The sequence below is a fragment of the Paralichthys olivaceus genome, chromosome 4, assembly GCF_024713975.1.
Source record: "Paralichthys olivaceus isolate ysfri-2021 chromosome 4, ASM2471397v2, whole genome shotgun sequence".
Lineage (NCBI taxonomy): Eukaryota > Metazoa > Chordata > Actinopteri > Pleuronectiformes > Paralichthyidae > Paralichthys > Paralichthys olivaceus.
The window spans coordinates 1,396,266-1,415,686 of NC_091096.1; the positions used below are offsets into that span (position 1 = coordinate 1,396,266).

Below are 19,421 nucleotides of genomic sequence, written 5' to 3' on the forward strand. Positions count from 1 at the left end.
CACAAACAGACTTTTTATTTTTACCTAATTCTACCTCTTTATCAGACAACATCATTTTGTGTGGCACCTTCTAAAATCCTTATAAACCAATTCATTTCAACAATTCAGCCGGATCACTGATTGAAGAAAGACTTAATTACCTGCTTGAGTCATTTGCCAGTGGTCAAACATTTTATTTATAAACTCAGATATAAGATGATATAATATAATATAATATAATATAATATAATATAATATAATATAATATAATATAATATAATATAATATGATATAATATAATATTCTGCTTCTATGATAGAATATAAAGACGAAGTGAATCTCTTGGGATCAAAAGAGCGATTTAAAGATATGAAGACAGACACTGGGACATTTATTTGATATAAACGACTTATTACCAACTGTCTATCAGTTTCTTCTTTTTGAGCCGGACTTGATTTCAGGTTTTGTGATGTTTCACTCAAAGCCCTCGCTCACACTCAGATATAACCAGCTTGTACTTGGATCTCCAGCGCTCCGAGAGGAGACGAGCTGAGGGAGATCTGAGGACAAGCCGGCATATTTGAGCGCGAGCGCAGGTTTTGAGTGAAAGCTTTACAGACGTAAAATCAATAAATCCCGTTTCTGTTCGCTCTGTTTTTCGTGAACCTAACCTTGAATGTGAAGAAACTGGATTTCATTTATTACTTTCATCATATGAATCGAGACGAGAGGAGGAGATCTTTTCAGGGATCCTCTGGTTTAATCACGTGTTTGTGTTACGAGGTCACACTTACCAAGAATTTGAGGGGAGGCCTCATGTTCTTGGATGATCACATGTCTAGCTCCAGGAGGAATGAGAAACATCTTAAGGTAGCCTTTGCCAAGTGTTGTAGCGGCAGCAGCAGAAGCAGAAGGGAGGTTAGGAAAGATAAGACAGAGACAGGTAAGTTCAGCAGGTACACAAACAAACTGTGTGTTTGCAGAGGTGGACATCGCGCGTCTTTCAGAAGCTGCGTTCACTTTGCTCTACAGAGATGTTTGAAGAAGTTTGAGAGAAGCAGGAGATGCTGCATGGACCTTCTCTCTCTCCGTAGAAAAAGCTTTTATTGAAACAGGCGTGAGAGGTTTTTTTAATTTAATTTTTTAAATCCATCTGCCGTGTCGCAAACGTGGCGAGAACCTTCAGCCGTGTTTCAACAGGTCATGAGCAACGGGGGTTGAGACTACAGGGGCAGCAGAGTCGCCTTCTGTCACGGATGTCCACCACTTACAAACCTCTTGTGACTCACCCAGCACATTTCTAGAGTCTTCAGTTTCATTTAAAAACACATTTCGTGCTCCTTTGGGCAAAGAGAACGCTCCTCTGGTCTTCCCTTCAAAATAAAATGAGTCAGTTAGTCACACAGGCCGTCGCTCCGCTCGTCTCCATTTCACTCTCTCTCTTTTCCCCTGTAAAACTGTCACCTAAGATGGAGGCACATTTCATTAGTGAAGCAGGGGCTGCAGGAAGTCCCACTGGCGGAGGAGGAGGAGGGAGGCAAACTATTCTTTGCTGGCAGAGAGCACTCGAATGAAGAATCAACGCTCTGGGTCCCCTGACGCTGGTCGTGAATTCACCCAGCACACTGTCAAAGGGTCGGCGCGAGGCTGCAGCAGGTGGCCTCTACAGTTTATTACACACGCCCTCTCACTTCTGGGACAATGTGCTCTGATGAGGCCTTTTCAGAAACGCCAGGCGCTCCAGTGTTGTTGTAATTTGAGTTTCTTTTTTTTTTGCAGCCTGACAGAAAAAGCTGCTCGCAAGTTTGAAGTCTAAAAGGACCCATCGAGCGAAGGCGCCCAGGTTCAATCAATCTGCTGCTGGATGGTCAACAACTTCCTAGATTGCCTCCGAACGTCTGCGGGATTGTTTAACGCGACTCTCAGATCTGAGGAAGGACTTTAAAGTTAGTTTGTTAGGCTGCTGAAGCTCAAGAGACACATTCACATGACTCCTGGGAGACGTGACTGTACAATGAGCCTGTGACAGTCGCTACAGCTGATTCAGACCTAAACAGACTTAATTAGTAACAAGGAACAGAGGAAACGTCAGCTTGTATCACTCATTTCTCTACGTGTCTACAGCGTTAGGCATCCAGCTGCACTACAAGCTGCACAGAAAGGGATTCAGTGACACTGGATACTTGCATATTGTGTTTTCCAACAAAGGGGTTTCTTTTTGGGCTCTCTTGCTTAACTGTTTCCCTGTTAAAAAAAGGTGGGTGGTTAAATGAGAGTGAGATGAAAGGATCACAGGTTCAGCAGAGTACATCCTGATGACGGTTTGATGAAGCAGTCGTGTCTACGCTTTCAGAAATTTCATTTGCATATTTCTCAGAAACCCTCCATTGACTCTTTGACACCATTTCCTCCTTAAGTAAAAAGCGGATGATAAATTATTCGCGACAGATGAGGCGAGCATCAGGAGCTTCTAGAAGGTGTCGTGAAAAAAGAGTTTTTTCAGAGGAAAGAGTTTGGATCAATTTAAAGTGCACGTGTGTGTGTGCATGTGTGAGATACCCTGAGAGAGGCGGCTTTAATTAAAGAAGTTTGGATAAAGGGTCAGTAGCACAAATAGTTACTGCACCACTGGCATTCGATTAAAACAACAAAGTACGTTAATAAATAAATAAAAAAGTTTATCTCAATTATTTCTCTTCTAATTAGGAAAGGGATTCATCTAAATAAATGCGACAGCCTCGAGTGACGGGCGTCTGACACTCCTCCAGGTCTCCGAGCACCCAGCCCGCAGACTCATTCATCGTCTGTGAGCGAACAGAAACGACTCAGATCCGCAGTTTCATTAACACCTGGAAGATCTGATGCGAGTCAGTGCGGCCACAGCTGCACGTTTACGTGAATTAAATAAGCCGTCAACCCTTTTCCAATTTTAATTACAGTTATAAAAATGTGTTGGTGAAACTCAAACAGATCTCAGGAATGTTTCGGGTGAAAGAAACGGCCTCTCGTTGCTTTTGGAACATGGCTGATTGATATTCTAACGGAAGATTCACCAGGTAAAGAAAGACGCTTCTCTGCAGAGCTTAGTGAATGTGCATTGGCAGACTGTGTGTGTGTGTGTGTGTGTGTGTGTGAGCTCTACGACAATGAGCTCTACGACGAACACAAGTACGTTTTTAACCTCAGCACTGAAATCCTACAATGGCGTGACCGACTAAGAGTGTGAGTGTATTTACTTATATTTGTGTCCCTGTGACCACAAACACCCAAAATACTAATATACAGTATAAGTACACGGTTCGATCCTAACTGCATCCACACAAGAGAGAAAAAAACTCAGAAATCTCCTCAGTGCTAAACGGCTTCAGGGTATTTATCTGCCGATTTCATATTTCCATAATCAAAGATAAATCTCAAACTCAGAACCTGCTTGGAATAAGTTTGCAGTCGAGAATGAGAGCACGGAGAAAATGGTACAAAGGCATGAAATCATATGCAGCCTTGTGGTGTATTCTGGCTTTAGCGTCTGCAGCCGCAGAGCTCACACACCTTATTACCGCTGCGGCATTCATGTTAATATTCACTCTTTACTCAAGTTTTCTATTAAACCAAATCATAAAAAGGTCTTTGTTGCATCCACCTCCTGCATCCTGCAAAGGCAGATGGATGATCATCATCATCTTTTAGCAATTTTAGACAAATAAAGCTCGTTTTTTAGTCGTCGGGATTCACGCTGCGCTCTCGGCCCTGGTGTTGTTTACGAGAATCATTATTAATCTTCATTTTCAGAAACCAGATGTCGTTGGGTGGGTTAGCTTTCAGCTGTAGACATAAATCAAATAAGAGCCAGGAGGAGGCCAAAGTTAAATATTAACGTGTATTTGAATGATCATGGGTTGAATCTTTCTGCTTATCAAGATCTGTTTTAAGCCACTTTGCTGTTTTAATCAGAGCTTTAAGGATCACATGCTTTCACCGACGCTGCGGAGGCTCCACGTTTCATTTCCTCCAACTGGAAGCTTTCAAATCAAAAGATATTTACATTTATATCTTCTATCCTCCTGAGATGAAGAGCGAGAGGTTACACAGGAAAATAGAGGAATTTAAATTTCTCAGGCTCATAGTTTTAAAACGTGTGAGAACCATTCAAACACTGTTTTGTGCAAAACTTAAGGAAGACGCTGGAAAAAGCAATGTCCTGAAAGAAGAGATAATGTGACTGAAGACAATCTGCCCTAATGCTCACTGTCCTTCACTACGTGTAGTTCAGGTTTATCACTCACTCATAGAGTTTTTAAAAAGATGCAGGTTTGAATAAATTCCCTCTGTGAGTGGAAACTGTGTTCGTGGTGGATTCAGTGGATTCTTACCGGCTTTCTTTGGCGTCCTGGTGAAGGTTCCTTTCACGGTGCGGCAGTGGGAGTTGTCTCCACCGCAAACCCCACATTTGTCTTCAACCTTGGTTGAGCCAATTTCTCTGTCGCAGCCAACTTTCTGCAGGACGGAAACAAGAAGAGAGACGAGAGATGACCCGACCTTCTGACGCTCCGAGTGATGGCGGGCGGCCTGAGGAGGTTTAGACTCAAGGTGACATTTGGACACGGGAGTCGTGTTTTCTCCTTCAGTCACATCGGGAGTCTCTCCGTGTGAGACGTGTGAGTTTGTTGGACAGAAGGATCTCACAATGAAAGTGTTCTATCCACCTTCGATCACTGAAATCTAATCAGTTAATCCACGAGTCCAAGCGAACATTTAAAGAAATTCCCTCGAGGCGTTCGGATGGAAAACCATATAAAGTAATGGAGCCAGCGTCGTCTCTCATCCTGTTATTTGACAAGTGTGTCCCCCCCGAGCCACCGGAGACAACTCTTTTATTCATTCATGCCGTCTTCAGTGTCGTGGAATTGTAAATATCATGTTTGATATTCTAAATTGTGGAGGCTCAGATTCAATGTGTGAAGATTATGTGTCACTACAGGATCATTTGATAAGACGTCCTCCAGTGTCCATCAGACTTGAGTATAAAACATATCACCACTCTACATCCTGATGTACTGACATTTAAAAAAAGTCTTATTTCTACTGATCTGTGTAATAAAAACTTTTTAACCGTGGTGCTTTTACGCAGCTTTGTCCTTTGAGACATCTGATTTGTGAATAAATCGATAAATGGAAAAGAGTCTCCTCATTCCTCCTCGACAAATGTTTTAAAATATATTATAATTTCAACTCAGTGTCCCTCTTCATCGGATCCAGACTCCTGCAGCACCGCTGTATGTCGCTCTGCGCTGACTCTCATTATTTTCTGCTGTCGGGGGGGGGGGGGGGGGGGGGGGGGGGAATGTTTCAGGACGCACTGTCAGTAACGTTTTAATAAAGCTGCTGCTTCATGAGAATCCTGCTCCTTAAACAGCAGCGAGCGGGCGCCGTGGATCTAATCACAGCGTGTTCAAAGCGGAGAGCCCGGTGCTGACCGTGCAGCTCGACAACATCGCCCCGTGTAATTTAATAAAGTCCTTCAAAGTTTTTTAAAATCAGAAACAGCCCGTGGACACTGACATGCAGAGTTATCCAAATGCAGCTGGCAACGTGGTGAGAAACGTTTTTAAATGAAACACTTACCACACATTCTCCACGCACACAAATACTGTAGGCATCCTTATAGGAGCACCGTGTCCCATCATGCACCAGCTGCTTCATGTACGCCACGTCTCCGGTTTCCTTGGACTGACAGTACAAGTGGCACCTCTTGTTGGCTACAGGACAGAATATTGGATTATTGTAATAAATCAAAGCAAAACACTGGAGCAGATAATGGACGGACGTTGGTTGCAGCTCAGTAACAAGCAGCCTTGAGCTCTGCTGTCGAGCGACGCAGAAATTAAAGGGCGTGATGATCGATTGTTTTAAAACGACTGTAAAAACATTTAAAGTCATTAAACACAGCGGTGCATGGCAAAGACAGAGAAGTAAGAAGAGGCACCACACAGCTCATGCAGCTTTTTCTACCCTGACACAAAGAGTGAATATGATAAAAAGCTTTATTAGAGTTTTCCTCCCACTGACATTGTCCCTCTTAACTTTAACTGTTAAAATGAACGAGAGAAAGATTCAAATGAAAAATACAAACTCATTCACTAAACCTGCTTTACCTGAACTATAATCACAAATATTCATGATTCTTCTGCACAAACGCCCGTGAATAAATCCTCTGAACCCACAGACCAGCGGTTCCCACATTACTGTCGTGTCCCCCTGAAGTTTCTCAGCAGGAATGCTTATTCTTTTTTTTTTTTTTTTCCACATGAGTGACTTTCAAAACCCAGACCAACTTAGCAGCAATAAGTGGCAAACAGCTCCGTGGAGCGAGGCCAGATGAAAGCGATGTCTGATAAAGAGCAGAGTTTGAAATGGGATACGGGCTCAGCATCTGCACAGGAGTGATCCGTCACCTTTATCAAAAGAGCTCATTTATGGCTTTAAACTTCAAACTGGCACAAAGATGAAGATGGAAAAAAGGAGAGAACTGAGCAAAAGGAGAATAATTGAAGGACTAGAAACACAAAAGAAAAAAACCAGCTGAGAATAAACGTGGGTGGAAAGTGAGAAAGTAGAAACTCATCAACTCTGAGAATCCAGTTTTCATTGCTCTTGTTTGGTACAAAAAACAAAAAGACAACAACCAGCCACACGATGCAACGAACGCTCTGCCGACGTTGTTCTTACTGTCGGGATGTTCGTAGGGCAGCCAGTGGTGTTTGACGTTCTGGAACTCAAAGTGGGAATTGCGGAGCTGGCACTGCTGGGCTCGGAAATCTTCGAAGTGCTTGGGGCAGTCGTCGATGTTGCACAGCTGGTACTCGTAGTTCACTCCAGGGCAGTCCTGGCCGCCGTTGGACGGCCTGTGGGGGGAGGGGGGGAGGGGAGACGGACCAACGTCAGAGGAGCTGATCAGACAGTGAATGTGTCTTTGAAACCAAGGACAGTAAAAACAAATCCTGCTCAGAGGAGGGTTCTGAAGCACCGAGGGGCTCTTGTTTGTGTGGAGCCTTGAAGGTTGTCTGTGAATGATGGTATCGTTTACAGAAGATTAAAGATAATTAAACATCACTCATTGGATTAGATTTGTCTTTTTTTTTTCCAGTTGTGCCTCCGTCGTGTGTTGGAAATGTCTTAAACACGCCCACCCGAGTTTTTACGAGGTCGCTGACGGGAAAAGCTTTTGGAGAAGTTTTAAAAAAGTCCATCCTGAGCGTTCTTAAAGCCTCACAGGAAGTTCACTTCCCCCTTTTATACAAAGAGAGCGGCTTTAAAAGACAACTTCACCAATTTCACACATTTAAGCCTGTTAACAGGTTTTTCTGCAGAATTATGGAGAATACGTTGTAAAACACTTTGGGTGACTCATGAGGGAGTCGTGTGGAGTCTAATAAACTGAGAGACGTCTCATGGGTTGTGTCTGGAGCGAGACAATCTGGGGGTGTGGAGTTAGAGACAGGAGCTTAAAAGAGATCCGAAGCTGCTGCTCGACTCTGCTCGAGGCCACAACAGTCTCACCCAGATCTCCAGCCACGCTGCTGGCACGGGATTATGGGTAATGTAGGTGCCAGCGGTTTGACACGGAACAAGAATGACTTTGTTTGTCAGAACAAAAACTTTTTCAGTGTGTGTGTGTGTTTTGTGTTTTCATCACAGCCTACACTGAAATACTGCAGGAATCATTCAAGCTTGTGTACAGTTAGAAAAATGAATATAGAATTGAACTCGTGTTCGTGTCACTTACGCTGGGTTGTTGCAGAGACGTGTCCGGAAGCGAACGCCGGTGCCGCAGGAGCGCGAGCAGGAGCCGTATTTGCTCCAGGAGCCCCAGGCGCCGTCTTGCTTGACCTGATTTGGGTTTTTCCACATGCAGTGACCTTTGTAGCACCACTGCAGAGGACGACACAGTCGGAGGAGGAAGAAAGGTGAGCCAAACACAAAAGCCTCCTTTCTGGATCCAGCCGATGATAATACTGGGAACAAATGTGAAGAGACTACATGGCCAAAAGAATGTGGAAAAGACTGTCTATGTACTTCTGGTGAGACTGTTATTTAAGTCTTGGGCAATGTGCCTCATTTCCAGTGAAGGGAATTTTGAATTTTACATAATACAATGTTATTTTAGACAATAGTGTGCGTCCAACTTTGTGTCAACAGTTTGGGGAAGGCCCATTCCAGGCCCGTGAAGAAATCGTTTTTTCTCCAGTGTGGTGTGGAAAAGTTGAGCGGCCCGCAGAGCTCTGACCTCAGCCCCGTCCAACACCTCTGGGATGAATCTGAACTCTGACTGTGAGCCAGACCTTTTCACCCGGCCTCAGAGCCTCGGTGTCGGACATCACTGACGCAGCTCGTGGCTGAGCCGGAGCGAACCCCTGCAGCCGGGCGAAAGAGAAGCTTTCTCCTTCAGCGTCACGACACGTGGTTTTATATCGATGCTGCCTCATGTCACACTGGGTTATTGAATCAGATTCTCAGCATTAATTACCAAAGATGATCTTATTCTGCTTCATCGATACTTCGATCCACTCCACGCGCCCCTGGGGACTGTTGTTTTTGGGGGGTGTCCACATACTTTTGTCCACGTGGCATCGAACTTAAAACAGACAAACTCACTTTCCCGGGGGCGCACTCCGTCCCATCAAGAGGGGGCCCCTTCTTGGTTTTGCAGAAGTACGGGTTGTCCGGGTGGCTGCACCACAGTTGTTTACACGGGTCGAATGTGCGAAACTGAAACACAGAACAGAGAAACATGAGAGTAGGCGAACGAGTCGCCTCCAGAGAAGAAGAAAAGAAAGGACTCTTCGAACGAGCTCGAGCTTTGGGAAGAATAATGTTTTTATATCGTCTTCAGGATTATGATGCTTTGCAGGAGACGTATTGTCAGAGTGTCTCATTAACTCTCCACACGGCGGCAGCCAGACATTTTCTAATGCGTCCCGCCACAGTTTCATAATGAACCAACAACGATGCAGCGTTCTCATGGTAACACCAGAGATCTGTAAGTTAATGTTTCCTCTGCTGATTCCTCTCAGAGCGGTTGGAAGCCGCTGGTGCCTCCTGCTGACTTCGTCTCGCTCACATTTTGCAATGAAGTTGTTTTTCATTACAATAATTCCCCAATCAGACCCGTGAGATCGACCTCTGAGATTCCTTCCACAAGAACGAATGAGTTAAGCTGCATCAGTTACAGGTCGTCGGTGTTCAACCGTTCACTTTTAAATAAATAAATGTTTGTCCAACACAACACACGAGAGAAAAGGCAAAAATCGAGTTTGATAGAAATGAAATAATTCAAAATAAATAATTAAATGACAATTATTTACATGTTGGAAATGAAAAGAGCCTATTTATGCATATTTATATTTCTTTAGTTCTGCATTTCTACATTTAATTTATCTATTTACTTCTACTTTACATTGTCGGCGCCTCACACAGAATCAGAGGAACTTGAGAATCGTCTCTTTGCCTCTGAGCTTCTCTTCTGTCTTTCACATCTGCAGTTAATTCACAATGCAGCTGTTTATTCCTCTCGAGGTGCGGTTGACTGAAGAAGGATTTTTCCTTCTTTAGGTATTTTTCCCTGTTTTAAACAAAAAATCTGTTTCACCTGATCCATTAAAATCACATCACCTTTAGATTTTTGCACGAATCATACGTACAAGCTCTTCTATTCCTGGACTGTGTTCACGCCCTGACACATCATCACCGTCTGTTATCCGGCGTATTTCCCTGGATGTATTTCAGCTCTGTAATCTTTCTGGTCGCTCACCTCTCGGACTGGAGGTGATTCTGTGTCAGACGAAGATGTTGTTCCTTCAGTGAGAGCCTTTATTTAGCTGAGCAGTAAATTATGAAACAACTAATGCTGCTTCCTTCGTTCCATCTTTATTCATTTAGAGTTGCAAGAACTGAAATACTTTAGTATTTAGACCATGCAGAGATTAATTAACTCTGTGAAAATGTCTGCTGCAGCCAAGTGTCTAATTTGGTTTAATTGCTCGGTTGAGTGGTTCTTCACAAGACAATTAGATGGATTGAATAACTTTTTTTCCAAACAAACAAAAACCCATTTAGCACGTGACACAAATGGTCGTTAGACGCCAATCCAGAATTCACATCAATCCCACTGCAGCTCTGTTTACTCCATGTACCGACATCACTGCTCTAACAGCAATGAAACACCAGTTCTATCTGTCAATCACGACGTTTCACCGTGTTTTCATATCATCCACCAACTAAAAAAACTCACCAGAGACCTGACAGACACAAATCAATTCGGGGAAAAATTGGTACTTTAGTTTGGTCCATGTCCAATCTGTTGACATGGAGATGGAGGGTTTGAGTTTTATGTAAAGCACTCTGAGTCGCTTCCCTGTTCAAACGTGCGTAACGAAAAACTCGTCCCCGCTGCCGGATCGTCGTGCAGCCACAGAGGACGACAGACAGGGACGTGAGACAGACAGCGACGTGAGACAGACAGCGACGTGAGACAGACAGCGACGTGAGACAGACAGCGACGTGAGACAGACAGTGTCTCCACACCCGACATGCTCACTTCCCTCCTGAGGTCTCAACACAAACCTAAAGTCGTATCACTTTGTGAACTCAGGCAGCAGCAGCTTCTCCTTCGTCGTGCACTCGGTGCCTGGAAGCACAGCATGCATTTGATGTGCACGTGGTTTCACAGCACGATTCGAACGCCCCCGAGCATGAATAAAAAAACGCCTTTGAGAAAGAGTGGATTCTAAAGTGTTGTATTTGAATGGTCCTTTAGACTCTGAAGCGGCTCCTGAATACTAACCTCTGTTTGTCGTGTTCAGGTCTGAACTACCCGTGAACTCTCCACCTGATTGTGGTCGAACCTTCTGCATCTGAGACTCCGTTATGTTACTTTAACAGCATCCTGAGAAACGTTCCCGTGGAGGACGATGCTTCAGACTCACGCAGGAAGTTTCCTTCACATGATTCACATCTATACTTTGTTCTTTCTCGTGACGAGCTGATTATTGTCCTCATGTCCCAAATGCATTTAGGGAGACAAACAGGTCCATTGTGCCTCGTGTGTGATGAGTCTTATCTCCAGAGATCTTAGCTTAGCATATTGTTGCTGGGTGTTTGTGTCTGGTATCTCCAGTAGAGAGCTCTGACCTTCCACCTGACTCACTCAGCCGACTCTGGTGCTGGACTGTTTGGACGCCCGCCTGCTCACCCACCTGCCCTCTCTGCTGATTGGACTCTGGACACGGGGACTGCTTAGAAATTCCCACCTGCTTTAGTCTTCGGACTGTGCTTCATTCTGCCACTTCATTCATTCTTGAGTTCTGCAGAGAGTCCGGCTTTCATCTGAAAACCTGACGCACACAGAGCGGTGAATAGAAACAAGGTCGGAGTCACTGCTGCAGCGTTCTGAAGATTTGAGGGGATGCACCGCACAGGAGCCGAGATGTGATCAATTTGTGCTCCATAGAATTCAAGAGGACGTCCTCGTCAGCTTCATGGTTGAAACTGGTCTGAACTAAGAGCACTACAGCTGCGGAGTGGTTTTTAAATCAGTGCACCAGCTCCTGCCGTTGGTTTGATTTGCACACACTTTGAAAAAATTCTGAATGAGCCGTGTGATTTCCACTTGGGAAATCTCAACAGTCAGTTAGAGATGATGGATGTGACACCGTGATTGTCTCTCTCTCTGCTTCTCTGCTGCTGGTCCGACTCACAGGAAGGAGCAGAAACTGGTGAAGGAGAAAGTACATGAGGGCAAAAGGATGAATTTATGGTTTCCCAGGGATCCGTGGGGTCGGGCTCACTGTCCGTCCACATACGTTGTGTCCTGGCTCTGGAGATTTGTGTTGTTGTTGTTGTTAACGCTCGTACGTGAGCGGCAAAGTCCGGAGAAAGCCTGGACCCCAGAGTCTGAAGGTTCATGTGCTGTCATCAAGCTCTCACAGGAAGTTGCATCATACAAACGAGCGAGTCTCCAGTCGAGCTGATTATAAATCCACACGATTACAATCTGCTCGTTAATGGAGGCGAGATGTTTTTGTTTGAACTCATCCACTGTTTTACCTCGAGCGTGAATCGATAACTGATCGATTCACGCTCGACACGTCAATTCAATTTGCCAGTGGAAGACCCCTCAGGGAGAAGACAGCAGCTGTCTGCTGAATTTGTCTATGAGGGAAGATAGACACACATTTTTTAGGCCGAGTAAAAGAATGTCGGATTCTCTTGGATTTAAGTCGTGATTTAGCCGCCTGATTAATGACAACTCAAGATTCGCTCTCTTTGTTTTTGGTCTCACAGACTCCTGTGGGAAATATATGTATATATGGCTCTTAAGCTGCTGTGAGCTCCTGTGTGTGAACCCGTCTGTCAGCCTGCGGTGTGGTGTTGGTGCAGATAGTGTGATATAAGAGTCGTCTCAGTGAAAACAGCTGCTGCTGCGTAAGGAAACAACTCCACTAAGAGATCCAGAGATAAAACAGCAGGATGGAAAAAACCAGAGACATGTGCTGAAAGACACTGAGACTAATGGAGATTATTCTCTGTGGGTTTTTACCACTTTACAGTGCAACGAGTCATCTGATGCAAAGCTAACATAACATACTGGAAACAGCAGCTTTGACTTGGTGACATCGGTGAGTTTTATAAAACCCAGAGCTGCTGAAGAAAGTGAACGAAGTTTCACAATCAGAGGCGGCTCTGAGCTTTGTTTGTACGTGTGTTATGAAAGTGACAATAAGTCAAATCCAACAACTAACACTCGGGAGTAACTTGAGAAGTGCAAACTTAGAGAGATAAGACAGAAGAGTCGAAGCCTTGATTTAAAGTCAAGAGCTTAGTCATCGAGTGAAGATCTTAGTCAGAACCCCCCCGAGGGTCGGTCCAGAAATGTCAAACCTCTGCGCCTCATCCTCTGAGTTTGAAGTTATTATGTGTTGGAAGAAGCTCTCGTTGAAAGAGTTTGATATTTGCTGCAGAGACGGACACCAGCCACACGATCATCAGATCGATGACTCACACGCTGCTGTGATCTTTTTGTTTCAAAAAAAAATAAAATGACTGAAAGGAAGTGTTCCAGGTTTTTTTTTTGTATTAAAACATTTCTTCCATCGTCATCTTGCTTTGATAGAACAGGGACATTAGTTGTCGTGATCTGAGCAGAGAAAGAAGAACAACGGTTGTGGAGGTGACGGAGGAAAAGAAAACAGATGTTTGTTTAAAACGATCAGTGACTGAGCATCAAAACTCGGTGGATATGGATTCATTAATCATCTCCCGCACGTCTTTCTCCTCAAAGCTCAACAGAACTTTTCTGCTCAGCTCATCTCGAGCGCTCCCACTTTTTTTTAAAGCCTGAGAAAAATAAATTCAAACGTTTCTCAGTAGCCCGCTGCTACACGGAAACCCCAGGGCTGTACTCACCGAAGTGCAGATCTTATAGCCCACTCCAAAGTCAAATCGACACTGCTCGTCCATCGAGTAGTTGATGCCGGGAAGTTCAGGAAGTTGTGGCCAGTCGTGTTTGAAGGGGTCGTCCAGGAGACAGTCGTATGTGCTGACAGGAAATATAAAGAAAAAAGTGAGCCAGACAACAACAAAGAGTTCTGAATGAAAATGCATCTATATGTCCGTCCGTATGTCTCTTACATCTCGAGATCCGTTCGTCTAATCAGCTCAACACTTGTCGTGGTGAATTTGGACGCGAGATAAGTTAAAGGAATAAACTTTAAATGAACAGGTGCTCGGTAGCACGGTGGCCTTCGGCCTCAAGGAGCCAAACAAAGATGGCGGCTGTGAAGCACCTGTGAAACATCTGTTGAGTTTATTGCAATCGTTTACAAAAATGTTTCCGGAGCAGAGTCGATGGCAGAAGGTAAACGAGGCCTCGCTGAGTCAATGTGCTTTGTATCGACCATATCAACAAATCACAATTTGTCTCGTAGCAGCAAAAAAACTATTGACCGTTAACGGTCTCGTGTCTCCTCACTGTTAACTCTGTGTGACACCTTCTGAGTTCTGCACACGGCTTTAAGAGCAAACGCTTCATATGTCAGGTTTGGCAGCAACGAGGGGAAGACGGTGGCTCAGCTGCTGTAAATCCGAGCTGAGCTGACGAGAGGCGCCGCTAAACCCAGCTCAGAGTCACACCAGACATCCTACAAGTGTTTTTCTGCGTGTAAATGATTTCAAACATCTAATTACTTCACCGCAGCAGCAGCTCCCCCATTGGAACCGAGCACCGTCCCACGATATCATCGCGCAGGAACACTTTCCATACAAAACATTGATTTTCCACTGAAAGGGATCCACTTCAAACCGCTGGGAGCTGCAGAACAACACTCTGCACCATAAAGACATTGATTGCACACTGCACACTGTCGTCGCCTCGTATACGGTCCGGACTTTGGTTTCCCGCTCCGCTGGACATCCTGTGTCAGGATTGATTGATTTTGTTGGAGTCGAGTGAAAAGCTCGTTGTCTATGAACCAACACGAGCCCCGGCCGCGTGTGCATGAACTCACTGGATGTATCGCTTCAGCTCCTGCCCGCTGCACATGGACCAGTGGTATCGATGGAAGGCCGCCTGCACCAGAGGAGCCATCACGCTTCCCATCGTTGTTTCATCCCCGCAGCGGTTTCCTTGGCCGTCGTGCTCCATGCCCAACCTGCCGAGGACAGACGAGCAAAGACGTTCGGTGAACTTTTATAACAGCGGATCGGAAAACCGACACCTTGAATTAACCTTCGGTGGCCAGAAGACAGATGATGTTCCACTTAATCTAATGACGTCATAAAGGTTCACATTCAGTTCAACGCCACAACAAACAGAGGACATCACAGCTGGTGAGTGTTTCACTCCGTGTGAATCTATTATCAGCTTCTTCTGTCCTCCCTTCTGTCCACTCCACTTCCTGCCCATGACATTTTATTTTATTTTATGAAAACATGAGATTCAATCAGTGATTGTTTTCACCCTTCGGCTTTTTTGTCACAAAAAAGCCGAAGTAACATATTTCCACTAAATTTGGCCAAGATTTATTTTATGTGTGGAGATTTTCAGGCGACTGGATTTGCATTTCACATCACATCCATGAGGGCTAGTGGGAGGATTCAGGTATTAAACCTGTGCGGGTCTGTACCTATGTTGAGAGCCGTGTGGTTTAACAGACAGGTCGTTAAGAACTGGAACAGAAACACAGCCGATCCAGTTTCCAGTTATTCTATGATCTGTTTTGTTTTTGCTCGTTTGATTGAATTTAACCTGAGTGTTGAACATTGGTGGAGATAAGTCGTCTCGTCTGCGTCTGTGAGACAGACATTTTCGTCTTCGATCAAACCTCATTAATTACGGAGCCTTTGGCAGACAGATAGAGGCTGCGTTGAGGGTGTGGCCACGTAGGAGTCACGCTCCGTTCAGGCGTCACTGAATCCCTCAGTAACAGAGACGCACACACACACACACACACACACACATATCACCATGTGCAGCTCTGCGTTCCGTCCCTGTGGACATTAGTATCACAAGATCAATGTGCATTATTGAAAACAGTTTGCAGGAGGACGTGAAGGACAAACCCTGAAAGTCTGAAGCTCCACAGAGCTGATGTGACTTTCTCACCTGTACCTCAGTTCAGTTTGTCCTCATGAAGGAGAATAAAGTTTTATGTTCAAATAATAATTAACGCTTGAATTTATAAAGTGCCTTACAAGAGACGCTTTAATCCTCATCACATGTTTGAGATCCAGGACAGATGGAACATATGGACGTTTTTACTGGTTTAGATCCTGGAAGTGACTTTCACATGATATGTTTATCGTCCTCATGAGCAGCTGATTACTTTCCTTATGTCCCTGATGCATTCAGGGACATAAACAAGTCTAGTGTCCCTCGTGAACTCAAGCTTTTCTAGACGCAACCTCTGAGTAAACTCTGGAGTTTATCTTTCTCACGTGCGCGACACAGCAGGAGCATCAAAGCATCATCAGCATCAAAGACAGGAAGTGACATTTGAATCACATGATTTTCTCGACAAGTGTCAGTGTCTTTTAAATACTAGAATCAGAATTCATTTGAACCAGACACAGACGATGATGTTCTTCCATCTGTGGGTTGACGTTTAACTTTCGTCACCTCGATGACATCAGCAAAAACTTTCATAACCTCTGCAGCAACCTCCTGGAATCAATGTCTCCATCTCAGCTTCATTTACTAGTCTTGATTTGTTTGTGATTCTCAGCTCAGGTTTCTAACAGACCGGAGTTCGTTGGAATTTATTACAGACCTGAACATATTTATCAATCAACCAAACTTTGAAAAACGTTTTCTCAGACAGGACCCCCCCCGACCCAGAAAGAGTCGGTGACTTCTTTTAAAGGGTCGTGCAATTGTTTATTAGTGTGCCCTGACATGGAGCACAAGTAAGATTTAGAGGAAGTCCAGGAGATATCATGCAAAATTAATAACTAATTAAAAAACTTCACTTAAACATTTGAATAGTTGCGACTAATGAAGTTCAGGACAGTATTTGTGTGCAAGGCCAGAAAGTTCTCCTCTTCACCGACAGCTGACTGCAGGAACCAACCCACACTCAGGAAATCTAACAGCAGAGACAATAATCCAAGTCTGAAACAGCAGAGACAACTCTTCTCTGGCTTTTAGAGTCTGAATCAAATATCATCCGTCTCTTCTAACGAGAGGAGACTCAACTTAGAATTAATGGTTGATGCCTTAAACTCTCAGGCGCATGTCGTCTGTCTGCCACGCTGCGGCTGCACGATAAGAATCCTCTTAAGATGTTAATGGGACGTTATTAAGACGAGCTCATGCGCTGCACACGAGGAGAAGAAGTTAGAAATGTCCCAAATAAACAAACCTCTCAACTGGCGACACGGATGTTACTGAACAGAACACGTGACTTATTTGAGTTCAATCGCTGCAGTAACTCATCGTGGGTGAGCTCGACTTCGTGACTTCACCTGAACGAACGCTATTCTTGGTTTTCGGACATGTTTTTGTCGCAGCACTGTTTCTCTGATCTGATAACACAGTAATTTCAGTGTTTTTCTCTTTCTTGGCTGATTTCCGACTCCAGGACCTGAAGCTTTTCTGTGACAAATTCTTCCATTTTACTCCGAAATGGATCTTTCCCACGAACAGAGCGGAACCGTCGGCCTCACACAGCAATTTGAAACACGTCGAATGAGGTAACGATCAAAAGAAATCAAATAGGCCGTCGAGCACCTGTTCTCGGTCCAGCTGTCAGCGTGCCGTGCGGGTGAGTGAGTCTGACATTTCTTCATGATTTCCTCTGTTAGTTTTCTTGCTGCATTTCTTTTGTGCTGAATAAATCAATATCCCCTTTCCGCCGCACGAAGACCCCTCGAGAGTCTCTGTTGGCTCGAATGTTCCACTCAGGCAGCGTAACAAACGTGTCTCAGCCTCACCTGGATGTAAAGTGTGCGTTTTTAAACGGGTTATAATGCGGTCATGTGATTCTTTAAGTTACCTGGAGGAGTCGGCGGATTAAAGACTCACTGTCCTCACCAGGTAAACACTGCACGTCACGGCATCTCTGACGAGTCGCACTGAATAAAAGGGGGGACGTGCACGCTCCTGGATGAAGGCGTCGCTCTGGGAGTCAGACGAGAGAGGAGAGCTGATGCTTTCAGGATCCAGAGAAGCTTGTTTTAACAGATATCTCACTGAGGGGTGTGCATACAGATGTGCACCACAGATGTGAAAGAAGAACTCAACAGGAGGAAGGTGAGGCTTTTGAGAGCGGCGCGTAAATTTCTGTTTGAGAGACGCAAGGAGCTCAAAATTCAGAAAGTTACCACAGAAGCATCTGGAAGTTTTAATAGACCCTAACCGTTTCTGTTGTCTCATCCATAACTTCTCCTTCTCCAGGTAAAAGTTTTTCAGAAATCTGTGGCTCACATGTCACAAGAGCTATTCATCTTATTTAAGGGCCCATAGGAATGTGGTGTCGGTGCAATTTGAACAAATCAGATGTTTGCTTCTATTAAACTTGGAATAAACACACAACCAGCGCTCTGCAGCCGCTGAGACTCATGAGTGACAGTGCATTGAAAAGATGGTAAATCAAGTCCATACTGCAAAACAATGACTGTGATGCTGCAGAACGAAAAAAGAAACTTTAAGTGGACGAACTAAGGACGAGCTGGGACCTGCAGAGACTCGACAAACCAAACACAAGGTCTGTTTCCAGCTCACATTTATTTGAAAAAGCTCGACCCTCTTAACGACTCTGTGGAAAAGCCTCAGGGTCTGGAAGACCTTCACAGAAGGCCAAACAAATCTGCATTTTAAATGTTACATCTAATCTCCTTCATTAATAATTATTTTTCTTCTAATTGTTATCTAATGAAAATTATATTCTTATTCTTATTCTAGCCTTTTTTCCCCCATGAAGTTAAATTCAGAAGTTCAAAGGGTTAATTGCCTAAAACTAAGAAAAGGATAAAGATCTTTTTTTTTTCTTCTCATTGTCTCCACAGAGGAGCTGACGTCATAGAGAACGGAACAGAATTCAGACGAGCAGAACAGAGTGTGTGTTGGGTCAGAGTGTGTCCGGTGACGTTTGTGCTGTTTCACATTAGTGATCGATTTCATTTTGCAGAGGGAGGGATTCATTCTCCTGCTCACAACCTCAGATTTGAGTTTTGTGATCAGCTTCCCTGCCGACTGAAAATTTTGCGTCTGTGGGTTTGATGTGTGACGTGCACGCATCTGACAGAAATGTCTCGCTGGAGACAGCCGCGTACGTGCACCCCTGACTTCCCATTTCTTCTTATACGAGTCTTTTTTTATGGCAGAGTCTAGCTCCCTGAGGACGGAGCCTCTTCTCTCTCGTCTTCAGGCTCAGCTGCAGAGCATCAACCGTCATCTCTGAGTCTTTGGCGTCTCAGCTGGTTGCTTTTTGACGGTTTCTCTTCCCTCTACAACACCACCCCGCGTCCAAGTCATTTCCATTTTCAACAAAAACAGCAACGGATGAAACCATTTGGAGGTTTTAGCTGAAGTAGAACATTTAAACCCAGAGTAAGAAACCTCACGTGGGATCTGGGGTTTAATCATAAGCACCAATCTCTTAAATCCTGGCTTTAACCAGTTTAAATCCATTTGTATCCGACTGGACAGAGTTTCCCTCTGGACCAGTTGGGCGATAAAACTAAAGATCTCCTGTTTGTGGTCCTCAACGATTCAAATGATTTTCCCTCTGGACCCACGAAGCTCGATTCAGGAGCATCAACACCGGTGAGCGGGGGGATGTGATTGTTCTTCAGAGAGAAGAACATTTTAAAAAAGAAAAGCTTGAACAGCCTCCAGGTTCCTGCAGATTTCACAGTTGAGTCACATCTGAAATATTTCTCCAACTCTG

The 19,421-nt window shown here is 44.5% G+C and overlaps 1 protein-coding gene across 10 annotated transcripts in view; it reads right to left on the minus strand.

Annotated features, from left to right (window-relative positions):
• Positions 1-19,421, minus strand: part of adamts3 (ADAM metallopeptidase with thrombospondin type 1 motif, 3) — a 93,587-nt gene that overhangs the window by 14,730 nt on the left and 59,436 nt on the right. For 2 of the 10 annotated variants that reach the window (XM_069523292.1, XM_069523296.1), the window contains exons 9-18: positions 14,541-14,684; positions 13,441-13,573; positions 8,632-8,745; positions 7,763-7,908; positions 6,706-6,881; positions 5,602-5,735; positions 4,350-4,473; positions 2,167-2,223; positions 1,269-1,352; positions 774-854 (exon numbers count right to left, since the gene is read on the minus strand). In XM_069523292.1, the coding sequence (XP_069379393.1) occupies positions 774-854; positions 1,269-1,352; positions 2,167-2,223; positions 4,350-4,473; positions 5,602-5,735; positions 6,706-6,881; positions 7,763-7,908; positions 8,632-8,745; positions 13,441-13,573; positions 14,541-14,684 (1,193 nt within the window). The remainder of the gene's footprint in view (positions 1-773; positions 855-1,268; positions 1,353-2,166; positions 2,224-4,349; positions 4,474-5,601; positions 5,736-6,705; positions 6,882-7,762; positions 7,909-8,631; positions 8,746-13,440; positions 13,574-14,540; positions 14,685-19,421) is intronic. The other 8 variants (XM_069523293.1, XM_069523299.1, XM_069523298.1 and 5 more) reach the window with 6 other exon arrangements.